A 27,719-nucleotide genomic window follows, 5' to 3' on the forward strand; every position below is an offset into this window, starting at 1 on the left:
AAAAAAAAAAAAAAAAAAAAAAAAAAAAAAAAAAAAAAAGAAATGCAGTACTAACAACCACATGAAAGAATGTTCAAAATCACAAATAATAGAAATGAAAATCGAACAACTCTTAAGTTCACATCACACCCTTCAAATTGGCAAAGATGGCAAAAGATGGGAATAATCAATTTTAGAGGAGGTAGGTAAAGAGGATCAATTAAAGCCTGTTGCTGTGAACTAATTATCCTGGAAAACAATATGGAATTATGCTTCAAAAGTTAAAAATATGACCAAATGTTGTGACCTAGCAATTCCATTTCTAGGTCTATATTCCAAGGAGGTCAATGATTTTTTTAAAAGCCTCATATACATAAATATATAGCAATATTTTTTGGAGTAAAAAAGAACTAGAAACAAAGCAGATACCTATCAGTGGGGGAATGGATAAACAAATTGTATCATGTGACTATAATAGGATTTTACTATACTGTAAGAAAAGATGAATACAAAGAAATATAGTTAGACATGAATTGATGCAAAGTGAGATAAGCAGAACAGGAAACAAAACACACAATGACTACAATGATATAAATGGAACAGCAACAATAACTGAAACTGAATGCTACAAAATTATGACCACACTTGGACCTGAAGAATAGAAAATTTCCTTTTCTCCTTTGCAGAGCCTTAAAAGAGTCTGGGTATGGGACACTGCATACAATGTCAGACTTTTTCAATGTGTTAGCTGGTTCTGCTGAACCTTTCTTTTAAGTGGTGTGTCTCTCTGAGAAAGAGAGAAGAAACATTTTGGAAATGTAGGTGATATAAAAACAAAAGACAGCAATAACAAATTTATTTTTAAAAATAATAATGGCCAAGTCTTGCCCCTAATAAGAGATAATAAAGCACTTCTTTTTCTTCTTTGAAGAAGTGTAGAATATCTTTACATGGATATGGAATAGTACAGATGATGACGGACATTTTTGATATTTTAATTAATTTTGAAGAATTTTTTTTTCACCATATTCTCTTTATTCTCTGCAATGAGAAATTTCATTTTCATAAATGAATTTCATAAAAATTCATAAAAATATCATTTTAAAGTTATTTAATTTGTTTAAGAAAATGGAAAATTTTCATGAGAAGTTTTCTAGATTAACAAAAATGTGAATAGAAGAAAAGTTCAACTGAAAATGAGAAATTTCAGCCAGACATACTGAAGAGTTGACAAAAGATTAGAATAAGTTACCCAAATAAAGTCATAAGATTCTTTATCCCTAAAGGTAGCAAAAAACCAAACCAAACCAAATCAAAAATACCTGTCCCTAATGACTAAAGAATCTGCCTACTTGTAGACAAGGATCATTCAAGGTCCCTTTCTATTTATTGAGAATATAAATGTGTTTTATAACATAGCACTACATTAAAATCTATTACGATGTTTCGCTGCACCAAAATCTTTGTCCTTCCCCATTCTTATATTATCATTGTTATTCTTCAGAGAACCTCAACTAAAAAAATTTTAATTTAACTGATATTTATTGAGTCCTTATTATAGAGACATTGTGGCTTGGATGGAGTCAGCCTCTAATCAAGGAAGATCTGGGTTTCAAGGGCCAATTCTCTACTGGCTGTGTAACCTTAGTCAAGTTATGAAACCTCTCAGTGATCTAGAAGATACTCAAAGATTTGAACGTGCCAATCTGAATACACAGATAGAGGGAATTTCATCATCCAGAGAATTTGACATAGGTCCAATTTCTATCACTCTCTTATATGGTAGACACAAAGAAGAGAATTAACAATTTCTATATTCACCTCACCCATCTATAGCCTTTTCTGAAAAGGCTCTTATAATTAAATCCTCTTAATTCCTGAGAACACCAGAAATGTTATCTACACCCTTATTATAGATGAGTAAAACACATATCAGTGTACATCACATCTTGAAAGTTACTGATTGTATGAACAAGCTTCTCTAACCAGTACAATTAAAGGAGTAGTTGAATTTCTTGTCCCCTCACCCCCAGTTGAATAGTCGGTTTACAGAAATGCCCTCCAAAGATAGCATCTGGTAGATCTGAGTCCATATTCCAAAGAGAGCACTCCAATGCTATGTCTAGGTCATAAAATAATCCCTAAGGAAGTTAAACTAAGGTCAAGTGCAGTTCAAGTACAACAAACACACCTTTGGAGAACTGGCCAAAACATACACACACACAATATTTACAAAATAATTATGTAATAAATGTTTCTTGACATGCAAGCCTTTTCTAAGACAGATTCAATAGCCACACTACACCAAACATATGTTTTCTTTTTTTTTTTTTTTTTTTTACATTTTTTTTAAACCCTTGTACTTCGGTGTATTGTCTCATAGGTGGAAGATTGGTAAGGGTGGGCAATGGGGGTCAAGTGTCTTGCCCAGGGTCACACAGCTGGGAAGTGGCTGAGGCCGGGTTTGAACCTAGGACCTCCTCTCTCTAGGCCTGACTCTCACTCCACTGAGCTACCCAGCTGCCCATGTTTTCTTTTCCCTACCTCTTCTACAATTCTTTCTCTACCATAATTCTGGTTTTTAAATGAATGGAAGAGATGTATGGGCCAAATAAACCAAGTCCCACATAATCTTTGTAAGGATCAGGAAAATAATGTTTCTCTATACTCTACAGAAAATATTTTATAGCTAACTAAGAATTTTTAGGTGAGCTTTATGGATAAGTGCATACATACTTAGAGAGCTGAACTTTATAAACAAAAACTAGCTTATTAAATGTTGCCTGAGTTCTGCTTCCTATGGCTGTTCTAATCCACTGTAGATGATTTCCTACATTTCTAGATGGAAGCTACCATCAGTCTTTATACAAGAGGTCTCAAAGAGAAATAGTAGTGCAATCCAAACAAATGTGCTACAGTGATAGTCCTCAAAAGCAACTGCTAAATAGAAGTGGTATATACATAAATGCTTTGAATCTAACAACTATCACTTATTACTACTAAACAGGTACCTTCTTGACTCCTAGATAATGAAGTTGGAGAAATTGCTGGAGCCATGATTTAATAAAACTGTCTTTCATGTACTATTAACAGAAATGCTAAACAAGAAAAATCTTAGCAAATTCAGTGATGAGAACAATTTCGTGACTTGTACATTTGGCTAAATTGAAGGAACCAACACAAGTTAAAAAACATACTACTTCTATGAACCTTTCTCCAGAGGTTTCCCCACTCCCTTAAACAAATAATTCATCTTCTACAGTTCCATTGTGATTCTCTCACTTGGATCATTTTGTTCCTATTTTGGAACTGTAAATCTCTGAGGAGTTTCAATGAATTTGGAAAGAATTGTTATTCACCAAGAAAAAAAAGGCAGGATTAACAGCCATTGCCCCTCCAACTGGGAAACTTGCATCTTGTACTTTTACCATGTAAATAATGCACGGATCCTGCGGGAACATGCCAAACACCAGGATTCTTAATTAATGGAGCTCTTTAATGTGCAAATCAGGAACAAATTGCAAGTTCTGACTTGCATTGATTATGAAAACATTAATTGAATGAGCGAGACCCTAAGAAAAGGCAGAATCTCAGGTTGTGCAAGAGGCAGGGATATAATGGCCCTAGAATACAAAGCTTTTTTCCAATCAGACTTCTGACCAATACCTACAACATGAACCTGAAACCGAAGTATTTGTTAATATAAATGTAGTCGGAATTCAAGATGCATACACAGTAATCACAAAGTAGCCATTGCTTTTTAAAAGCATCAATCTATTTCCTCAAATCCTAAAGCTTCTCCACTAAGCAAAGAATAAAAGGTCTTCTACTCCAAAGCTCAAAAAGACCAGTCTTCAAGTGCTTTATAAGGAAAAAATGCTTATGTGCATATCTATTTCATATATGCATATATGCAACTACACATACAGGTACAAACAAAGGTACAAACAAAGCAATGCTGTCTCTTTAAAAAGAAATTCATCCTATATAAATTATAGCCATAAACTTTTCCTGCAGTGCAGCCTAATTAATTCTTGTTCTATACACAAAGGGAAATGCTGGGTGACAAATGGGTGTGAAGCCAGAAAGCTGCCAGGTCTGCAAAACATTTTCTACTTCAATTTATAAGCAATTTTGCAGTAAATCATCAACCAGAACCTGGAATCTCAGGAATCTCTGAGTGTCCAAACCACATTATATCACTTATCAAAAAGAGAGGGAAAAAGAGTTTAAAGACATCTCATTTTTCAGTACTAACCCACATCAAAATCCGGAAGCTGTGTGTAATCTATTATTCTCTTCTGGGGAAGGTTTTAGAGCTAGAGATATTTTTTGAGCACAAACACCACTGTGGGTTAATACAGCCCATTCATCTGTCCCTGAAAATACTGTATCATTTGTCCATTACCATAAGAGAGAGACCCCCAGGATTATCCAGGAATCTACCCTCCCTAAAAATGTTCCTGTTAAAGAAAAGGGTGTAGAAATGAGTGAAGCACTGTGGATAAACAGGTGGGGAGAGGAAATAAAGTAAATTAAGAAGGAAATGGAGCTTTGTACGAAATAGGAAAAAAACTCTGCTAGACTAGAGAGATTTTAGCTCCATAAGGTATTAATTCATCTTCTCATTAAAATGTAAGCTCTTTACAAAAAGGAATAGTTTCATTCATTGTATTTGTGTCCCTAGGGCCTAGCACATAGCAAGTACTTACTAAATGCTTGTGGATTGATTCCTACAAAATAAAAACCCTCAAAAATAAAAAGAAACAAGTTAACATACCAAGAAAAAACTAAATTCATCAAATCTCTAGGAAGAAACATTGTCCTGACCAACCAAGTCGGGTACCTAGTACCAAAATGATGGCCTTCTCCATACAGTTGAAGTGATGCAACAGTAACAAAGAACTAATTCACCAGGTAACAATCCTCCTGCTATAAAGTAGGTATAAAGAAGTAGCTAGGGGGTACCATGATTACGGCTCTAGACGGGCTCAGAAGATCAGAGTTCAAATTCTATCTTCAGACACTAAGTAACAGTATGACTCTGGGCAAGTCACTTAACCACTATCTCAATTTCCTCATCTATAAAATGGGGATAATAAACTGCCTCACAGGGTAGTTGAGAGGCCACTAAATGAGATTGTATTTGTAAAGAACTTTATAAAACTACATATAAAATATATATACATATATAGATATATTATAAGAGCTATATTATAGCTTTCTTACTATGGTTCAGCTAATTTCTAGAACTCTCTGATCATGCTAATATGGCAATTGCTTTAGATCAGGAATTGTTAACCTGAGGTCTAAGACCTCATACAATAACTGTATTTCAAAATAATTGGCTTCATTAGAAATTCAATTTTTTAAAATGTCTTTATAAATGTGATTCTGAGAAGGGGTCCAAAGGCTTCACCAGACTGCCAAAGGGGTCCAAGATACACAAAAATGTTCCCAATACCTGCCTTTAGATAGAAATAGGCCCTCTTTTAAATGGACCTGGGGTTCACCAATAAGAGTCAAACTTCTTTGACAAAGGCCAGGTTCTTGCAATTTAACATCATTTAGTCGTTTGGTCTTGTCCGATTCTTTATGACTTCTGTGGACCATACTGTAGACCTGGCAAAAATACTGGAGTGGTCTGTCATTTCCTTCTCCAGTTTTACAGAGGTAGAATTAAGTGACTTGCCCAGGATCATACAGTCAATATCTGAGGTCGCATTTGAACTCTGGTCTTTCTGACTCGAGTCAGAAAGCCCAGTGCTCCGCTTACTATACCACCTATCTGCTTCCCTGCAATTATTCGATGGAAAATGGCTATGGCATTAGCTTTATAGTACTTAGACGCTCCCAGACTTTAACAGTCAGTGCTATGAAAGACAATAAACAAGCACCACTGTTAAGCTCATCTCTGAGGCTCTTTTTCTGGAAGATACACTTAACAGGTATCCGTAACTCATATGTAAAAAATTATATAGTAGTTTTTTCCAATACAAAGTACATCATCCATTCCTTGCAGTAGGAGAAGGGAAGACATAATTGCCATAAATAGGGCCCAGGTGAACAAGAAGTAGGTATCTATAAGAGTAAAGAAATAAAAGTTGTTTAGTTTGGAAAAGATTGGTGACCTTAGGAATGACTTGATTATTATCTCTGAGTACATTAAGTTTTCTCAGGGATGCTGTTAAACAGTTGTTGTTAATGTCAATGGAAAGCCAAACAAGAACAGTTTACAATTTTAGTAAGACATAAGGAAGAATTTTTTGACTGGCAGGTTGACACAATACTGGCATGTATGGACTAAAGGATGAGATCCTTATGAACTAAAGGATGAGATACTTTTCTCTGAATTAAATGACTGAATGAGGAAAAGAGAGAGAGCAAAAAGTAAATGTTATTAACAGTGAAATTTATTTTCATATTCTTTTGCAACTAAAAAGCCCACTTCTCCTGTATTTACATTACATTATACTCTGTGTTCTTGGATATATTTTGCTTATGGGAAATATCAAAATGTCAACCATTGTTTCTATTAAAGGTCTTTAATGATATTGCATTTTAGACCTGTAATGAAACATGGTGCTCACTGCAGTTTGTAATGCATATCATTAAATACGTTAATAACATGCATTTCACTAAAAGGTCATCTTATTATGGCTAGAGTTTGACTTTTTTTAATCACTTCGTTTAAAGCTGTAGAGCTAATTTTGAAAAAAGAAAGTGAGATGTACCTGTTAAAAGAAATGTCATCTCTCTCTTCCAGATCTCCTATCCTCTTAGGTCACATATGCTAGGGTTTCTTCCAGTAACTTTTATTCTTCCCCAAAAGAAAACAAACCATTTATTTATAAAAATTTCCACCAATGCAGAATTAGATTTTTGAGAAAGTTAGAGACTTATAGATCCATATACAGAAAGGGCTTTATATGGGTGGGGAGAGTGGGGGAAAATTTTCCAAATGTAATATTTGTTCATTATTTATCCATTAAGTTTAACTATTAAGCCTAGGCTTGACATATCAGAAAGTTTCCTTCAAATTATTTCATAAGATTCTTTTTTCTTGGTCCATTACTATAATTTCATAATCATAGTCAAAGCTGTATAAAGCAGCTTCAGATGAGACACATATAACAACTTTTTTGCCACTTATAATCTCAGACAATTGTCCAAGACACTGAAACATAAAGTGATATCCATGGTCACATGGCTAGCAGATGTCAGAGACAGAACTTGAAGCCAGATCATCCTGATTCTATCCATACATTATGCAAAGCTACCTTTCTGAGAAGTTATAATGACCAACAAAATCTTCCTTTTTACTTCCCACTGAATCTAGCTTTCTGGATATACAACGGCAGACACTGGACTATCAAAAGTAGAACCAGAGGAGCACAATTAAGGTAGCATGACAGAGTGGAGGCAGATAACTTAGCCTTTACTTCCTGTTCTTCTATTTACTATAATTGTGCCACTGGGCAAGTCACTTAACCTACCTGGGCCTCAGTTTCCTTATCTGTAAAATGAAAATGTTAGACTAAATGGTCTCAAAAAAAAAAAATTAAGCTCTATTTAAGTATCTGGATGAATGTGGCCGCTGGAGATCCATTCCCAAATTGTACACTTGCTAGAGGTGCCTACAATCTATGATAATATCTACTTAAACAAGGACTATTCCTAAACTTAGCAAAGTACCCTTGCAAACAACAGGGACTCAATAAACGTTTGCTGAATCAAGCTGGTCCCTAAAATTCAATCCAATACTTAAATACAATCCCAATGCTAAACTGAAGTTAATGAATACATAAAACTAATCACTTATAAAGGTAAAACCATCAAAAAATTCTACCTGTAAATAAAACTATTTGGTTACAAAATTTCATTGCATCAAATTTTTAAATTTTTAAAAAGGAATAACAGTTGACTTTTAAATAACGGTTTATAAAGTATTATGCATACAATGATCCTCATAAAAAAACTGAGGCTCACAGAATGCTGAATTATTAGCCTAGGACTGCATAATTAGTAAGTGGTAAAACCTAGATGTCAATATACATTTTTGGATTCCAAATCTATTACTTTTTGGACTACGTTATAGTTGGATGATTCAAACTTCACTTTATTCAGTCAATCAACAAACATTTATTTATTAATAGCTAGCATTTACCTAGCATTTTAAGGTTTTCAAAGCACTTCACAAATATGGTAGCATTCTATCCTTATGACAACCCTGGGAGGTAGATACCTCTGTGAGTAGAGACATATGAGATATTGTGATTGTAGAAACAAGGCTTAAAAACACACTGGATAAAATTACTATTGATTAGAGAAATGCACATTAAAACAATTTTGAGTGATAATATATGTATAACTCAGTGGAACTGCTTGTCAATTCTGGAAGTGGAAGAGAAGAGGGGAAGGAGACAACAAAAATCATGTAACTGTGGAAAATTTTTAAAAAGAAAATTATCAAAAAAGAAAAAGAAAAAATAACTCTTGAGATACCAACTCATACCTACCAAATTGGCTAACATGGCCAAAAAGGGAAATGATAAATGTTGGAGGGGATGTGGAAAAATTGGGACACTAATACACTGATAATGGAACTGTGAACTGATACAACCATTCTGGAGAACAATAAGGAACCCACCACAAAATTATGCATACCCTTTGGCCCAGCAATACCACTGCTGGGCCTATATCCCAAAGAGATCAGAAGTAAGGGAAAAGGAACTATCTGTACTAAAATATTTTTAGCAGCAATTTTTGTAATAGCAAAGAATTGGAAATGGAGGAGTGGTCCATCAATTGGGGAATGGTTGAACAAGTTGTGGTATATAGTTGTAATGGAATACTATTGTGCCATAAGAAATGATGAATTCAGAAAAGCCTGAAAAGATTTATATGAACTGATACAAATTGAAGTGAACAGAACCATGAGAACAATGTATACAGTAACAGAAATATAATACAATGATCAACTGTGAAGGACTAAACCATAAACTTGCAAAGCAAGTTTCCAAATTAACCACAAGGGATGCATGATGAAAAATGCTATCCACAGACAAAGAAGGAACTGTTGATGTATGATTTCAGATCAAAGCACACCATCTTCCACTTTATTTCCTTCATGAGTTTTTTATTGCATGTGATATATGTCTTCTATTACTGTATGCAAGTACTAGTATAACCTATATCAAGAGAGAGGGAGGGAGACAATCTGAATCCTAAAATGTCAGAAAACAATTGTCAAAAATTGTTTCTCCATGTAACAGACAAAACAAACAAACAAAAACTGGATTAGATGTGTAGACGAGTTCTAGTGAGGAACTGAGGATATTTGGTTATGAGCCTAAGTGAATGCGAGAATAAGAGGTATCCTCAAAATAACAGGAAAGTTGGGAAGACTGCAAAGTATGAGGTGAAAAAATCATGAGCTTTTCTTTGACATGTTGAGTTTGAGGTGTTTAAAAGGCAGTTGGTGATATGGGACAGGAGCTCATTATTCAAAAATACTAGAAAAAAATGGAGGAAAAGGCCAATTTTCTTTTATAAATATATGATTGTTTAAGCCACATCCCACATCATCTGTCAAATACCTTTACCAAGAGATGCTGCAAATTTTTAAATGTATGGTAAAACCACATGGTAAATAATAAACATCTTAGTTTACTATATTTTGCCCTAGAGCAACGATGGGCAAACTATTCCCTGAGGGCCAGATCCAGGCCATAGTTTGCCCATCACTGCCCTAGAGGATAACAATATGATAATTTTTTAAAAATAACTTCATACCTAGAAATGTTCTATCTCTGAAATCTTTGAAGATCCATTAAGGTAAGCTTTTCTCCATAATAACTAACATGTTCTAATTACATGAACTAATGAAGAATATGAAAAAAATTTTAATGGACGAGTATCTAAAAGCATAAAGCTGAGAAGCCCTCACCAAAGGTACATAAAAGATGGCAAACATTGCCAAACTAATATCTTTATATTTGATTCCATACCTATAAATGACATCCTATCAGAAAAAGAGCAACTCAGGAAAAATGAACTGTAGGAAAACTTCAATTATCCAGCATCCAGAAGTCTGGAAAGGCAATGAACCCAGGAAAGATTATAATAAGACAGCACTACTAAGAAAACCAAGCATAAAATAATTTGCACCTACAGTTACAAAGCACACCCTCACTTTAATGGCCAAGAAGCAGTGTCTTAAAGTTTACAAGATGATGATGTATATATGGACACCATATTTAAGTAAAATGTCACACTTTAGGTGTCAGGACACAAAGTAAATAGAAGAAATAATTAAATGAAGCCAATAAGGAAATCTGACTGTTATATATTTCTTAGTAAGGCAGCAAAATGTATAATAAACACAATATGAAATATTTTTATTATAAAAGTTTAAATAATTTTGAGTATTTAAAAGATTAACCCTCAATCATCCAGAAACTCTAGTTATCTGCATCTTTTTACCCCCTTCCACCATGACAGCATGACAGTTAACTGAAATGTTGTTCTTCAAAGGCCTAAGATAAAACACTATCTTATTTCAGTGTGGAGTCATGAACTGGGTTTTAATCTCAAATCTCCACTAACACCCCCCCCAACAAACACACACACACACACACACACACACACACACACACACACGCACGCACGCACGCACGCACGCGCAGCAAATCACTGTATCTCTCTAGCTCTCAGTTTCCAATCCAAAATGAAAGGGTTAAAACAGATGATTCCTAGAGTCTCTTCCATCTCTACTGTTTTGAGACTTCAAAATTAAGTCATAAGATTACAGGATCATAGCTAAGAGACCCTAGAAGCCATCTAGTCCAACTGGAGACTGCAACAGAAAATGACCTGAGGATAGCAGTGAACCACAAGTTAAGTGAGTTAATAGTATTATTAAAATAGCTATGATGAGAATGCATCTAGCAGCTGAAATATAATTTACCCATTATAGAAGACAGTGGTCAAGTCATTATATAAACATTCATTTTAAGACAGCTATGAAAAAATTAATATGGATCCAGGGAAATCAGAAATGAACAAAAATATGGAAAATAGGAAATGTCAGAAAACATTAAAGGAGAGAGTTGTTTCCCACTGTTAACCAGGACCACAAGGCATCTCTAGCATTTTTTAGGAAAATTTCGTTTAATGTTCCAACTATATACCTTTCCAGTCCCTCCTCTAAAAACACACCAAGAATCAAGGTACAAGAGAGAATGAAAAATTCCAGAAAGGCTCCCAAACTTCAAAACATTTGAAAACTGCTATTAAAATGGTTAGCAGGAAAAGTGAGGGTAAAGTAATAACTGCCCTCTTGTTATCTGAAGAGTTAGTAAAAGGATGGCACTAACCAACTGTTTTCTATTTTCACACAGTCAATTACAGTAAGAGATACAAAATAAAGATTAGACTCTAAGAAATAATTCTTGATTAAACTAAGTAATTTCTAAGATAGAGGTTCACAGAATCTCCCTCCCTCAAATTCTCTAGATTTGATGTAAAAACTTTTGATTCAATGCCTTAAATTATTATCCTATGCTAGTCTACTACTGCTTCCAGAATATGAAAGAGGAACAAAACCCAATTCTACATATAAGTTCCTGCACAGGCTTCCCTGAAATAAAGCCCATCCTATAGGAACTCAAGCCCCAACTCAGATGTTTATTGTCTTGCCTTAAAGACAGGAGGAGGAAATTAAAAACAAAACAAAACAAAACAAAGATAAGGGAAGCTGTTTATTTGAAAAGTGAAATGAAATAATGTAATTCTTTATAAAGTTGGAAAGCCTAGTGACTGGGGCTGTCCTCCAACCACTGTTCTCTAGAGGAGGATAAACCTTTCTTTGGGGAGCCCTAGACCCTAACTAAGATGGCAAGTAACAAATTTATACTTGCTGAGATAATCACATAATCTCTGAATCCTTTCATCTGGGAGCCCAGGATTTTATAATCCCAAAGCCTGGAAATCTGACAAGAACAAATAGAAGACTTTTATTTGCCTTAGTGACTCAAGTGTAATTCTGCCTCAAGGTAGGTAACCAATTCGGTTAGATGACCTCTTCAGATCGTTTTTCAGCTCTAAGATTCCAGGATTCTACAAAAATTTCCTTCTTCTCCAGACACTATAGCACAGCCATTCTGACCTACATGACACTCCATCTCTAGGTGCTTTTGAATTGGCTATCCCCCCAGAGGCTTTGTATGTTCTCCCTCACTTCTTATTCCCAACTCTTAGAATTCCTGACTTCAAGACTCAATTCAAACACCAAGGACCAGGCAGCCTTGTCTGCTTCATTCAGTTATTCATATCACATCTCAATGTTAAGGAAGACATGGCCAGCACTCAGGGAGCTGCTCTATTCCCCCTCTAAGCACATTTTTTGCATGCCCTGCCCCTCTGTCAAGCCACCCAAAATAAGCACTTCCTCCCTCAGCTCTCTTCAGTAATGCAGGGGCTCACAAATAGCTTGAATTTGCCCTCTGGGCACTCAAAGTCCCCATAATGGTTCCCCTCTGCTGCCACATCCCCTCCATGGTCACCCTGTATATTTACTCTGTAGGTATCCGTGCAGTGTGGGGCTGCAGAAAGAGTACTACATTTGGAGTCACAGGATCTGAATTTGAATCCTCCTGGCTCTGCTGCTTATTGCTGGGGTGATCTCGGTCAAATCCCTTCACATCCCTCACCTCTACACTGGTCTATTCTCTTATCAAATGAATTTGGACTAGATAATTGCTAAGGAGACTTGTTTCCATCATTAGAATGTGAGTTCCTGAGTGCAAGGACCACTTTGCTTTTGTCTTTGTATCCCAATCAATTAGTACAATGCCCAGCACATAGAAGGTGCTTTAAAAAAATGCTTCTGAAATAAAATCAATGGACAATATTCAATCCACCCAACCAATATTCACAACCCGCATACTACTGCCTACCTTCGCCAATCTATACTAGAAACCAAATACACACAGTACAAATCTGACTCATCAAGTTTTTCAGTACTGGAAACCTTCCCTCTGCCTTTATGCCTTCCCTCTAAACTACATTCCTAGAAAAAGGAAAATCTGAGAAATGTCATCCTCTGATATGCTTTGATCCTTAAACCAAAGTAAGCATGCTTACAAAATGAAACAAGCCACCTAGTGAGTTAACCTTATTCTACTAAGCCCCTGATACTCTTCCCCTTTTTTCTGGGTATAAATGATATTTTCATTCCAAAAGTATTTTAGTACAAAAGAGTCTTACTGTTTTTCAAGGCACTGGCAAATTCTGACCCGCCCTTGTCCTTGAAACTAGGAAAAACATCATGTTGGGGAAGCTGGTTGGTTGTCAGAAGAGCTTTTTGCAGTTTGATCCTTCCTTCCAAGAGTTGGTCCCACAGTGCTGAGAATCAGAAAAACAGAAAGCCATCACTTAGTTATGATGTCCTTTCCTAGAAGAGTAATAATCCCAGGTCCTGTGCCTACACAGTCCCATCACAGTTATCTTGCCAAGTTAGTGGTTACCCAAATTAGGAGACAAATAGTGTTTTGGAAACAAATGTTCATTACATAGGAGTGACAACTCATTCATCTGTGATTCCAAAACTCAAGAGGAAAAGAAAAAGATTTTCTTTAAGTCTGAAGCTGAAATCCAGTTGCCTCAGGTATTAGGGCAGAGCCAACTGCGCTGCTCAATATGGAGATGACTGACTTAACATAAAGGAATGGGGCCCTAGGCCTCTAGATAAGTGGGGCATGTCACCGAGTAATTGGAAGGGCACAGGAGGGAGAGAACAAACAAAAGAAAGTAGATCAAATGCAGAGACTTAGAGAAATTGGCAATCAGCAAAACTTGGGTACCAACCTATTTGGTTCTTCACAGCTCTCCCTTTCTCCACTTCTTCTGACAATTTGCCTCCTGAGAAGGTCCTCAATGTCCCATCATCATCCTTGTCTTCAGGCATAGCCTCCTCAATTTCTTCTCCATCTCCTTCCTCATCAGTTTCCTCTTCCATACTGTTTTCTTCTTCTTCCTCTTCATCGCTGCCAATGTCATCCATTCCCTCAGTGAATTTTTCAAAGTCACTGATGCTCTGGAAACTAAAGCCTGAAGACTGGGTCTCCCTTCCCTTTTTCTGGCCTTTGTCTTCCAAACTGCTCTCCCCATCATCACTGGATTCCACCTCCTTAACAGAACTCCTTTGTTCCTCATCAGATTCCACTACCCCTGTGCTCTCTTCATCAGATGCTTCTCTGTCTAATAATGAGGAAGGAAAAAAGGAAGACAAAATGGATATTACATGAAAGAAAATATCAACCACCACCTATCTCACACACTTTCTCAAAGTCATGGCTTGAAGCCAATAATCTTTTCCCTTTCTTTCATCTTCTAAGGAATAGGTATAGATAGAAAACTTAAATCTGAGATGCAAACTGTCATTAGAGCCTAGACTCCAACCTGGTCATTCTATCTTAGGAATGGTTTTCCTTCCTCCCTCTGTCAAGAGCAAGGGTAGGTAATTATTATATCTGATTTACAGGTATGAGTATGACTCCCCTTTACTGAGGACTCTGGGTGTAGTGATATATTCATTCCATGAGTTTTATTGTGTATCCACTAAATACAAGGCACTGTAGGAGATTCAAAGATGAACAAAATATAGTCCTTGCCCTTGAGGAACTTAAAATCTAGTAATACCTAAAAAGATATAGCAGGAAAGAACCCTATAAGAGATACAAGAGGCAAAATGTATCAGTCATGTCAAATCATAACCATCACCATCACCAGCAACTTGACCACCATCTCCCTTCAAATTCTTGATATAGTCCAGGACTCTAAGCCCAAGAACTTTGGGAATAACAATGCCTCCAAATCATCTGACCTGACTCTAGTCCAGCCCCTATAGCCAAAATCAAGAGGAAAAAAATCTCTCAGGAGAAGGGGCTCACTTTCCTCTTCACTTCCACCATTTCCTTATGACTGCCACCAATAAACAGATAGGCACGGTGCCTGGGAAGCAGCAGCACCTCCAGACCATGGGTCCTGCTGCTAAGCCCACCCTGCACAGCCATCCTGTGGGAATGTAATATCTATTGAGAAGGGGCCAGTCAGTCATTGCCACCTACTGCTACCCAATGAACAAGCAAACCTATCTCACTGAAGCAGCAGGGTACCCGAGGGAGAGTCAGGAGGCAGCATGTGGCAGGCAAGTCAAACCACCACCTGGACCACTATCTCCCCTCAGACCCTGGGTCTGAGGAGATAGCCCAGGGTCCTGATCTGCCATAGCAATGCAAGGACCATGAAGACCTTTCTCTCTGATGTGAAGCTAAAACCTTGTCTTTGTGCAGTCTTCTCCATTAGAAGGGAACTCCCTTAGAGCAGGGACCTTCTGACTTTTCTATTTGTTCCCTTGGTATTTAGGATAGTGCTTTGCATGTAGTAAGCATCAAATCTATTCTTTATTCATTCATTTCATTCATGAGAGAAATACAAAGCAAAGATGCACTCACTAGAAAAACAAACATTAACTTGGGGGAATATCCAGGAAGACTTTCATGGAAAATATAGCATATTTTTGTCCCTTCAGGTAACATTATAACAGATGGATGTTGGGGGAACAAAGAAACTCTTCATCTTCTTCATCATCCTGTTCTTCCACCCACCTTGAGCTACCATAGAGCTGTCCGTTTAAAATGGAAAAAGTATGAGCAAAAAGTAAGAAGATAAAAAAAGAGAAAGCTAATTTTAGGGAATGATGAGAGGGAGAGTTTGGCTGGAACAAAGGTATGTAGAAGGAGAGGAAGATTAGACAGGCTGTTGAAATGGGCAGGGGTTAAGTTCGAAGAACACTGAATGCAAAGATAGCCAAGAAAACATGGACTTAATTGAGAATGCAATGGGAACCATTAAAACTCCCAAAAGAAAGTTACATAATTGGAGCTAGACTTCAGGAAAACTGATATTCCCTTGACTGGTTGGATGGATTGTAGTGGATAAGACACTAAATACTAATGTAATGGTCCTGATGAAAGGTAAGCATTCATTCAATCATTCACTCATTGTTTCATACATTCAACAAACATTTTTAAAGGCATTGTGTCAAGTGTAGTGAGGTAAAGAAAAATAATGGAGTCATGAGCATCCAAAATTATCAGGATCCCCTTCACTGGGGAAAATGTTCACATTTCAAAAGTCAAATTTCAATTAAAAAGCACACAGAAATAGATTCTGAATTCAGATGTTTGGCAATGTCAAAATTTTAGGTATACTCACACCTAGCAGATTGGCTAAAATGAAAGAAGGGGAGAGTAATGAATGTTGGAGGGGATGTGGCAAAATTGGGACATTAATGCATTGCTGGTGGAGTTGTGAACTGATCCAGCCATTCTGGCTGGCAATTTGGAATCATGCTCAAAGGGCTATAAAAGAATGCTTGCCCTTTGATCCAGCCATACCATTGTTGGGTTTGTACCCCAAAGAGATCATAGACAAACAGACTTGCACGAAAATATTTATAGCTGCGCTTTTTGTGGTGGCAACAAACTGGAAAAGGAGGGTATGTCCTTCAATTGGGGAATGGCTGAACAAACTGTGGTATATGCGGGTGATGGAATACTATTGTGCTAAAAGGAATAATAAACTGGAGGAGTTCCAGGTGAACTGGAGAGACCTCCAGGAACTGATGCAGAGCAAAAGGAGCAGAGCCAGAAGAACATTGTACACAGAGACTGATATACTGTGGTAAAATTGAATGTAATGGACCTCTGTACCAGCAGCAATACAATGACCCAGGACAATTCTGAGGGATCTATGGTAAAGAACGCTGCCCACATTCAGAGGAAGGACTGCAGGAGAGGAAACATATAAGAAAAACAGCTGCTTGAACGCATGGGTCGGGGTGGACATGATTGAGGGTGTGGACTCGAAACTACCACACCAATGCAACTACCAACAATTTGGAAATAGGTCTTGATCAAGGACACATGACAAAACTAATGGAAATGTGCATCGGCCATGGGTGGGGGGAGTGCAGGGGGTGAAGGGGAAAGTAGGAGCATGAATCATGTAACTATGTTAAAAATGAATAGTAATAAATGTTTAAATTAAAAAAAAATTTAGGTATAAAAAAAGACTTAATGAAAGAGAACACAAAAAAGTTCTTACTCTGAATGAAACTGACCTTCCTTAACCTACTCTTGAAAAGTCACTGTTTCTCTTTAAGGAAGAGAGGGGAGGAGAGTAGACTCTTTAAACTCCCAAGTTCGAAATTTTCCTGACCCCATGCCCCCTCTCTGTGTCTACCTCTCATCATTCCCCGAATGTGGCTTTTTCTTTTTTACCATCTTACTTTTTGCTCATACTTTTTTTGGACAACTCTAAGGTAGATGAAGATAGGTGGAGAAACAGGATGATGAAGAGTTGCTTAATTCCCCTAGCATTGACATGTTGTAATCTTACCCTATTCTGAAATATTTTGATGTGTTTCTTGAATTGTTGAGGTTAAAAGAAAGAAATCAAATTATGGTGTTCCTCATCAGGGTTCTGTCCTCGGCCCTTTTCTCTTCTCCCTCTATAATATTTATAATACTTTATCAATGCTGATAATTCTCCAGCTGCCTTTTAGGGACCTCAAACTGGATATCCAAGCAGCTAAAAGAGAACTCATTCTCATATTCCCCCACTCTCCTCCTTTCTTCTGTCTCTCTTTGTCCCCTACAGATTCTCCCTTCTCTCTTCTGACTCTACTACAGTTTTAGCCCAGGTCCTCGTCACACTTTGATCACTGCCATAACCTCCTACTGGGTCTATCTGCCTCAGTTCTTCCCCCATTCGAATCCATCCTTCATTCAACTACTAAAGTGATTGTATTATAACTCTGGTCTGATTATAACTACTCACTAAACTTCAGATCACTTCCAAGAGCAAATCTAAAATGCTCTGATTAGCATCCAAAACCCTTCACAACCTAGCCTCCTCCTACTTTTCCAGTATTCTTATCCCGTACTCTTAGAGACATACTCTTCAATCCAGTAACACTGGACTCTTAGCTGTTTCACACACAAGATAATCCAGTTCTTGGCTCCAGCATTTTCTCTGGCTGTTGTCCCTTGCCTGGAACCTCTCCCTCGTCTGCTCTAACAAATAACCTCCATGGCTTCCTTTAAGTCCCAATTAAAATCCCAAAAGGTCAAAAGGAAGTCTTTCCCAATCTCTCCTAATTTCAGTGCCTTTCTTCTATTAATTATTTCCTATTTATTTAGTAGATAGCTTGCTTTGTATAGATTTGATTGCATGTCTCCCTCATTAGATTGTGAACTCCTTGAGGGCAGGAATGTCTTTTGTTTTTTTTTGTATTTCATATTTCCAGCACCTAGCAGAGTGCCTGGCACTTTGTACATGCTTAATAAATGTTTGATTGATTGAAGCATTTAGTTAACCTCATCTCACTCAGCCACAAGATAACCTTAAGATCCAGAAAGACAATCTGTCATCAGATCCAAAAAAAAATTGTTCCAAATCTTTCTAGTATGGCAGGATTTGCTTGAGTTTGGCTTTTATTGGTATAGCCTTTAAGAGCCTCCACATTACAATGAAACAGCAAAAGAAAACTGTAGGGAATGAAGTGACAGGTCTGGGAGCTGCACCTGGATAGGAAACACCTTCACAAATGAAATTCTTCAAAACTTCCCTATTTCTGTTGAAGGCAACACTATTTTCCAGGCTCCCCAGCTGGAAAATTTGGTATAATCCTCAACTCCTTGCTCTCTTATCACCTCATTTAGCCAACAAGGGTCCAATTTTGTCCTGACACACTGCTAGCATCCAATCCATTCTCTCTCCTCGAATAATGACCACCTTAATTCAGTTTCTCATCATCTAGAATCTAGATTCTAGATCATTGCAAAAACCTCCTTTCTACTTGATATACCTATCTCAAATCTCTCCCCAATGAAAGTTGTCCTTCACCTGTGTTGTCAGACAAAATAGAAAGGGATCACTGCAGGCTGCATACTGACTTAGAAAACTACACACTAACATTATCTATATTGTAGAGTATTTTTGTTGATTTTGTTAAACGTTTCCCTATTACAAATTAATCCAGTTTCTTGGGAGAGTTTGACAACTCTGTTCTCCACTGCTGTCAAAGAAACTGGTGAGGTACTGTCCAGTCACTCCCTACTCCAGTGGTTCCCTCGCATAAAACATAAACTCATCTCTTTAGCTTTGAAAGCCCTCCACTCCCTGGCTCCCAACCTATCTTTCTAGATTCCTGATCCACTGCCTCACTCTATGATCTGGTCAAGCTGGCCACCTTATTGTTCCTTATACAGAACCGATTTATATTTGAATAAGCACTAAGACAAGGCTACCAAACTGCTTCGGGTAGTCCTTGGTTCACTCTCAGTGCTTTGGGGCACATTATGCCAATCAAAAATACACAGGAAATAAGTAGTTCCTTTTGGGAATAGAATTAAGATACACAGAAAGCAGTGGCCTGGGAATCAGAATGAAGCTTCTTAGGTAAGTCAGTGTTTTTCTCTAAGCATTTTGTAAATGAAAATGAAAAGCACAGAACTAGATGATTTTTAGGATTTCTTTCAGCTGTAAAATTCTGACTCTAGCAAGGCATGTATTTTTAAAGCACTACCCATTTCCCTTGTCACTTAGATCAGGAAGGTACATTTTCCCTCCCCATATATATCTTTACCACTGATCCTTAGATCAGTTTACAGTTACCGAATAAGAATTAGGGTCATCAGGTGATCCTAGTGCTAAAATAAGGAAAAAATCAGATATTATGTCCCTAACTGTATAATTTCTTCTTCAGGAAGTATGAGTTCATAATAGGACAGCCTAATGTTTTACCCTACCTTTTGAAAACATTCTAAATGAGGACACCTTTTGATCACCATCTCAACTTCTTTGACTTGCTCCTCCTCTAAAACTCAGGGCTTTAAAAACATTGTTTCACTCATTCTCATAATCTCTTTTTAGGGAGAAGAGAAGCTTGGATTACTTTAATTTTTACCAATGATAAGACTGAGCCAGCTAGTATGAAACAATGGTGGAGCTGGGAAACAATCTATGGAGTCAATATCCCAGGTAAAAACTATGCTTATACCTAGAACATAATAGTGCTTCTTCCACAGCCCATCTGCATTTCCTCATCTCTATTCAAATTTAGGTCAACCTGAACAAGGAGAAACAGAATCACAATTCTTCTCTGAAATCGACAACTTCTCTAGGTAAAAGATAAATTAACTGGATTGGACAGTTCCTTCCAGCTCTAAAATGATATGTCTCCTAAAACAAGGGGGTGAGGGGAGGCAGAGCTAAGCTATCCTACAGCAATTAAACTAATTCCTAACTAGCCTCACTGCTCCCATCAAGCCATCCCACACACCACAGTTATGATATCCTTTCCTGATTGACTGCAACAACTTACCTTTCCAACCTTCTCACAATACTTCCCTCCACATGTTATCATGCAACTAAGTCTAATTAATTACTATTTTCAAAATATGAACAGTGTTTTCCTGCCTCTGGGCACTTGCTCACATTGTTTTTTTTTAGTGGGATACTCTCCTATCACTTCTATTCAATGAAATATTACTTATTGGCCTTGGAAAAGTTCAAGTCAAGTACAAACGTCACTGCCCTCTCTTCAAGCCAAACTGAGTTCTCCTTTCTCTGAACTCTCACAGCATTTTGTTCATAACTCTCTTATATAATTATCACTTTCCACTTGGTATTATAATGATTTGCCTATATATCTCATCTCCTTTGCTAGACTGCAGTTTACTTGATGGCAGGAACCATATATCTCCTTTGAACTCATATCTTCCTTAGTGGCTTATATATGGTGATCGATATAGGCTTGTCATTGGATTAGCAATATTCAAGGCTTTATTCCCAAATAAAGAGGAGATAGGGAAAGAAAGAGTTAAGATGTATGTATCTCTATCTCACCAGAGGATTCTGATGGAGGCTGTTCCCAAAGGTCTTCTTTCAAAGCCTTTCGAGATGTAGCCTTGCCTGAATATCGTTTGTCTGTATCTAAGAGGGAAGCAAAGGCCCTTTTTCTAATGCTTCCCACTTGAGAGAGGTCACCATCATCATCTTCACCCTCATCAAATCTGTCAATAACTCGGGCAGCAGTGGCTGAAAAAGAAAAAAAGGGTCATTAAAAAGGTCTACCATCAACAGAATAGTGCTAACACTTCCATTTATGCCCTCTTACTGTGCCAACTCCAAGATGCCACCCAATACTTGACTACTCCAAAGTAAAGCCAAACATCACATCAGATTTCAACATGATATAGAGCCCCAATTTATTTTTCTTGGGACTCACCAATATATAACCAAATAGCTATTAAAAAGGGGGAGGGAGGAGTGAGAAGAGAACTATACAGCAAACCAAGATCTTCTAGTACATGCTCTAACAAATTTAGAAAATCATACGTTTACAGACTTAGAGTTTGAAATATCCTCAAAGGCAACTTAGCTTTACTTATGGAGAAATTGAGGGTCAGAAAGTCTAAATGAGTTTATCAAAGTTCCAGGGGCAGTGAGAGAGGCAGAATCTGTACCCAGATACTCTTAACTCTCCAGCCAGCCTATGTTCTTATTCCCATGTTCTCTCTCTTTCCCTCATTAGAACATCTTCTCCTTGAGGGAAGACTTTGGCTTTTCCTCATTTTTTTTTTTTTTGAGTCTCCAGAATTTAGAAGAAAGCCTGAAACACAGTGGGCACTTAATAAATGCTTGTAGGTTGACTGTTTTGCCCAAGGTTGGAGCCGGTCAGCTAACATTTTTTTTTTAAACCTTTACCTGGGTATTGGTTCTAAGGCAGAAGAGTGGTGAGGGCTAGGCAACCGGGGTTAAGTGACTTGCCCAAAGTCACACAGCTAGGAAGTGTCAGAGATACCAGATTTGTACCCAGGACCGCCTGTCTCTCAATCCAACTGAGTCACCCTGCTGCCCCAGCGGCTAACTTTTTTTAAGCATCTACTATGTGCCAGGCATTGGCTAAATGCTGGGGGTATAAATAAGGGCAAAAAACAGTACTTGTTCTCCGGAAGGTTAGTCTGCAACACAGCTGGAATTCGCATCCAATTCCTGTAATTCCAACCCAGCACTTGGGCCGCAGCCCCAGGACTCCCACTCTTGCAGGAGAAGGCCCACACCAGGCTCCCAGGCAGCTTTGCTGAGGGGTATGCGGGATGTCCATGGACTTGGACCAGACCTTGGGGCACAAAGAAGTGCGGCCCCGCCCCTCCCCCCAGGTACACGGGGCTGCAAGGTGGGGGGTGGAGGGAGACGAGGGGCTGGGAGGATGCACCCCTTATGCACGTGGTCTCCGGCCTCCCCGAGCCACTCACCCTCCTCCGGCTCAGCCTCGGGGTCTGCCTCGCTCGGCCGTGGGTCCAGCAGCTGCTCTAGCTGCCGTGCCAGGGGCTGTGGAGCTGCCATGATCTCGGACCTCCAACCTGCCGGATTGTTGCGCGTTCCGCCGCCGCTTCCCAGGCAGTACCTGGACCAACCGCCGCCCTGAATCCCGCGGCCAGATCGTGGATCTGGCACCGGCAACTTCCGGGAAGAACACGACCTGAGGGGCGGGACTGGCCGGCGGGGGCGGGGCTGGAGGGCGGAGGCGGGGCTGGAGGGCGGAGGCGGGGACTGCCTTTTCGTCACGGAAGGAGGAGCAGAGAGGAAAGGAGATGGCGTCTGCGCTTGCGTGCGAGGATAAATGCGTGTGTGCGTGAGTGCTTGCGTGCGTAAGGCCAGTTAGGCCTTGGTGGCGTGAGCATAGTTATGCGCGCGTACTCTCGGCTCCTGGGTTGTTCCTTCTGTCTTTCTTTAGGTGCCAGTGGATGTGAGGATATCTTGTTGCGAGATGCACGGAGTTAGGGATGCCCATCATGAATGGAAAAATAGGGGAACGCAGTCATCAGAAATGAGAAAAGGGGAGAAGCTGGGGCTGCAGGAATCAGGGTGACCAGTGCGGGAAGTGCGTGGCAAGCTCGTCTGACCAGCCTCAGAAGAGCCGGAAGAGGGCATGATCCACTATAAACACATTTTCCAGGCTCAGTGTGTGCAAGGGGCTCCTGGCGCTGTTATTAATTGCAGGAATTAGTAGAGCCGACACCAATGCCAACGTTTACCTTCCCCGTACCAAACCTTCTAGATAGTGCCCTAGATTGACCGAGATGGAGAAGGATGACCAGGCCTTAACGTACCTTTCCAGTGTCCTCTTTACTTCTTATCTTTCTAATCTTACGCATCACATTCTTGCTTGGACTCTGCTAGAGTGTCACTGGACTTCTTGTTTCTCAAACAAACTCCACCTTCCTCTCATATTTTTATTGACAGTCTGGCCTGAAATGTTCTCTGTCCTCATCTCCACCTCCTTACTAACCTGGTTTCCTTCAAATCCCAGCTAAAATCCCATTTTCTACAGGAATTCTTTCCTTCATTCTACTGCCTTTCCCTCTGTTGTTTACTTCTTATTTGTCTTTAGCTCATTTGTACACAATTGTTTAATAAGGTGTCCTTGGAAAGAGCTCTTAGGAAACAGGGATTATCCTTTTTCTTTATATCCCCAGGGTTTAGGAAGGTGCCTGACACATAGTAGGCACTTAGTAAATGCTTATTGATTGTAAACACACTGATTTTACCCAAGAAATGGAAGGCATCCCAGACTTCCATCCAAAGATAAAGTCAACTATAAAATTAAGACATCCTGAAACAAAATGTGGAGGTACTTCCCATGTATGACTAAACAGACATAAGAATAATTACATAGCACATCAACCTTTGCGTAGCACTATGCCTACAACATCTTACTTGAGCCAATCTACAACCTGTAAGTTTACAGATGAGGAAAGTAAGGCTGAGAGCAGTTAATCAACTTATCCAGAGTCACAGCCAGTAAATGTTTGAGGAAGGATTCAGATCTAAGGCCTCAACTCCTAAGTTCAGCACTCTTATCTATTGATCACTTTTTTGTATATGTGTTCATTTCCCTATATACACAAAATACAACTTAGAATGCACACCTGAAGATAAGTAACTATGGACCAAACAGAAAGACAAGACAATTCTTCTTAGGATAGACAAATAGGAGAATGTGCTAAGGGCAAGCACTGAGTAGACACACCTATAAGTTCCCCTTTTCTGTGATCTAGTCCCTTAGAAGCAGTTAAACAGTGGGCCAGGCACTATACTAAGTAGTGGAAATACAAATACAGGCAGAAAGAAAGATAGTTCATCTCAAGGAACTTAGCTTATGTTAATGGAGAAAGACAGAATGTCGGTGTGGAGGAAGTGCCTGTACCCTGCTTAGAGGCATAAAAAAAAAAAGCCTAGGCAGGAGAGTATTAAAAACATGGTGGGACTGGACATCCTCCTTAAAATAGAGGCTTTGGAAGGAACTCAAGGAATCTCAAGGAGAGGCTAAAAGGGTGATGTATTTTTTGATGTATGAAAATCAGAAGTGGTGGGATGAACTTCCAAGGTGAAGAAGATTTCTACAGCACAACAGAGAAAATCCAGAAAGTAAGAAGTGCAGTCTTAGTTTCTATGATTGTGGAATAGCAGAAAGACTTTGGAAGTAAATCCTGCTTGATTTAGACGCAGAGGCACAAAATCCATTAAACAAAGAATCCCTTTTAAGAAAGAAAAAAAAAAGGCAGCATGGGAAAATAGAAGGAATACTGGAATCATGACCCTGGTTACAAATCCCACCTCCAGACTTACTGCCTATGTAATCTTGGGCAAGCTGATTAATTTCTCTGGGCCTCAGTTTCTCCTGTGTAAAATAACGGGATTGGATTAGATGACCTCTAAGATCCCTTCCCGATTCACATTTCTGATCTTATGATCTGATCCTAGACCTGAATCTTTATAGAGGTCTACAGAAAAAGACAGGTGTCCAGCAAGTTACTAGTGTCTGAAAGTGCCCTCTCTTGGGTACTAATCAAATCTGCCCTTTCCCAGAGCTTAACAGAGATGAATCATGTGTCCTCAAGGGACATCTTCAGGGAGACCACAGTTCTTCCAGACTCTGAATTCCACCATCTTTCTGGAGCACTTTAGTACCCCTCCTCATGATCAGGATCTTTCCTCAACCTCAGCAACCCCCAAAATTGAAGATTATGTTCCTGAAAACTAGAGAGGCAAAGGAAGAAGAGCTAGCCTTCTTCGAACTGATCTACCTATAACATTTGGAAAGTTGAATGACAGTTGCTGGACAAAGAAGAATGAAAAGAGCCTAGAGAATGATTCAGGAATTTAGAGACAATTTACACTCCTCCCCTCAACCCCTTTCCCTTGTGATCATTTCCTCATATACAAAATGGAGATAATGGCATTCTCACTACAATACTTACCTTATAGGATTGTGAGAAATAAATGAGATAATATGTTTAAAGCTTTATATAAATGCCAGTTATTATTGCTGTAGCTGAATGTACTGAGTCTGTGACCCTGAGGACAGGCTTTCTTGTGAATGAGTATAGACCACTTCTCTTGATGACCAAAACTGCTTTTAAATGAATAAACTTCCTTTCCCACCTTCATTTTCAAGAGTATCTTTGGTTTCCCCCCCTTTTACCATTATCTCTCTTTTCTTAATATTATCATAGATATTATAACTTAGAAGATGTGTTAAAATCACTGAGTCCAACCCCTTATTTCCATATGAAGAAACAGACCCAGAAATATTAAATGTCTTGGCTAAAGTCACACAGCTAGTAAATAGCCTCTGTATGACTCAAACTTGTGATTTCTGTTGCTAAATACAGCTCCCTTTTGATGAAAACATGCTGTTTTTTGCTTTTCTAAGGTGTTATGAAGTGACCATCTTGAGAAGGGAATGAGAAGTAGTGAAGGGAAGAAGAAGAATGGAGGGAAATATTATTGACATTGTACAAACATGGTAGTGTTAGGGTACCCTGTTGTCCATGGGGATGATGGGAAGGAACCTATAGAAATAATCAAGCCTTTTTATTTTATTTTTTAGTCACCTTTGACCTTTTGTAGTTCCTAGTTAATTTTCTTTGTCTAATTCTGGCAAAACTAAAGAACAACCAGTTCTTATTTCCCATAGATGGCCGAGTCTTGGAGCTTGGGCATCAAAATGCAGAGCTTCCAGAATTCTCAGCTCCCTGATCCTCCCAGAATTGAAGGTAGAGAGCTCCTCCCTCCAAGAAATGGGTGGACAGAGGAAAATTAAGGAAGTAATTAGGTGTACTGGAAAGATCATTGGATCTACCTGGTTTTGACTCAAATCTTTATTACCAACTACTAGTCTAATCTGGGCCTCAGTTTCCACACATGTAAAGTAAGAATTGTATTAGAAGATCTCTCTAAAATCCCTTCCAACTCTAAATCTCATAGATAATACTAAGTAAAACAAAGAGAAAAAAATAGGAACAGCTAGATCCCAACTACAGATAACTAGTGTACTAGAGGAAATAGAAAGATTAAAGTCAAAGAGAATCGGATGCCAAGATTAGGGAGAAGCAAATGCTCACTCCTCTAACTCCAGTTCAGGGTGGCCCTTACTTGTCTCCTTGCCTGCAGCTGCCTGGGATGGGGTGGGGTGGGGGGAGTGGGTAGAGGTAGGTGTCCTAATTTAAGTCTCTCCATATGTACAGCCAAGGATGTTTATAATGTCTCTCAGATTATGACTGTAAGAATGAGGAGATGGTGGCCACCATCACTCCTTTCTTCCTCCAGGAGAAGATGGTAGCAGGGGGCAGGGCAGGGAGAACAGACAATGGAAGCAAGAAGCACAAAAAAACCCTTTCTCTCCCTCTGGGCACACTTGCCCTGTGTCCCTCTGCCTATGCATTTGGCTGACCCTATATTCTACACTTCACCTTTCCTGTCCTTGCTCACTAACTCATCCAGGGGATTTTACTTAGCCTTTGCCACCCACGTCTCTTCCATTTCTACTTCAGCCAGCAACAGCTTCTATCCCTATTTAGGTCTCCTTTCCCTCTTAAAAATCTGTCCCAACTTTCTGGGAAAGCAGGATTTAGACTTCTCCTATTTTCCCTTCTCTCTACCTTTTGCTCCCTCCCCCCCCCACTTTCCCCCTTCCCCCAACCCATTCTCCACTTCCCCTCTCCTTTTTAAGCAAATCACCCCCACCCCGAGGTGCTTAGAGAGATGGAAAAGGGAAAGTTCTCCAGTTCTAGGCACAAGCAGACGTCTCTGCTAGGTCAATCAGCTCTCCTAGAAAGAGTTCCAAGCTACAACTGGAAGATAGGCAGTTTAAGAAGGCTGCAGGGAAAGTCAGATAGAGCTCATGACCTGAAGGTAAGGGTTGCCTTTCCCCTGTTTTTGACCTTGTAATTTTAATACTATCAAATGCTTCCACTTGTCTGCTGTTCTCACTACCTTGTGCCCCACTGGCTCAGATGTGGACCATGCATCACCCTCCCACTACCCTGTGCCCAAGGCATTCAGGGCCCTAATGGGAAAGTGAAACGACTACATCTTTCAGTTAGCTGTCCTCTTATGTTTTTAGTTCCAAATATGACTCTTGGGAGTGACCACCTGTTCTAGGTCTTATCCAAGGGTTGAGCTTCTGTGTGTGTGTGTGTGTGTGCATGTACAGACTGACACAGATAAGGGGGGTAAGGAGAGAGAGAAAGAGAGAAAGAGAGAGAGAGAGAGAGAGAGAGAGAGAGAGAGAGAGAGAGAGAGAGAGAGAGAGAGAG

At 38.9% G+C, this 27,719-nt stretch overlaps 1 protein-coding gene across 1 annotated transcript in view; it reads right to left on the minus strand.

The window, feature by feature from the left end:
* AATF (apoptosis antagonizing transcription factor) overlaps window positions 1-22,539 on the minus strand; it is an 81,191-nt gene extending 58,652 nt beyond the window's left edge. Inside the window, exons 1-4 of the mRNA XM_044673507.1 lie at window positions 22,371-22,539; window positions 20,959-21,150; window positions 13,849-14,241; window positions 13,249-13,386 (exon numbers count right to left, since the gene is read on the minus strand). Coding sequence (XP_044529442.1) covers window positions 13,249-13,386; window positions 13,849-14,241; window positions 20,959-21,150; window positions 22,371-22,461 — 814 coding nt within the window. The 5' untranslated portion in view covers window positions 22,462-22,539. The remainder of the gene's footprint in view (window positions 1-13,248; window positions 13,387-13,848; window positions 14,242-20,958; window positions 21,151-22,370) is intronic.
* Window positions 22,540-27,719: the final 5,180 nt, after the last annotated feature.

This window comes from Gracilinanus agilis, chromosome 4 (assembly GCF_016433145.1).
Source record: "Gracilinanus agilis isolate LMUSP501 chromosome 4, AgileGrace, whole genome shotgun sequence".
NCBI lineage: Eukaryota > Metazoa > Chordata > Mammalia > Didelphimorphia > Didelphidae > Gracilinanus > Gracilinanus agilis.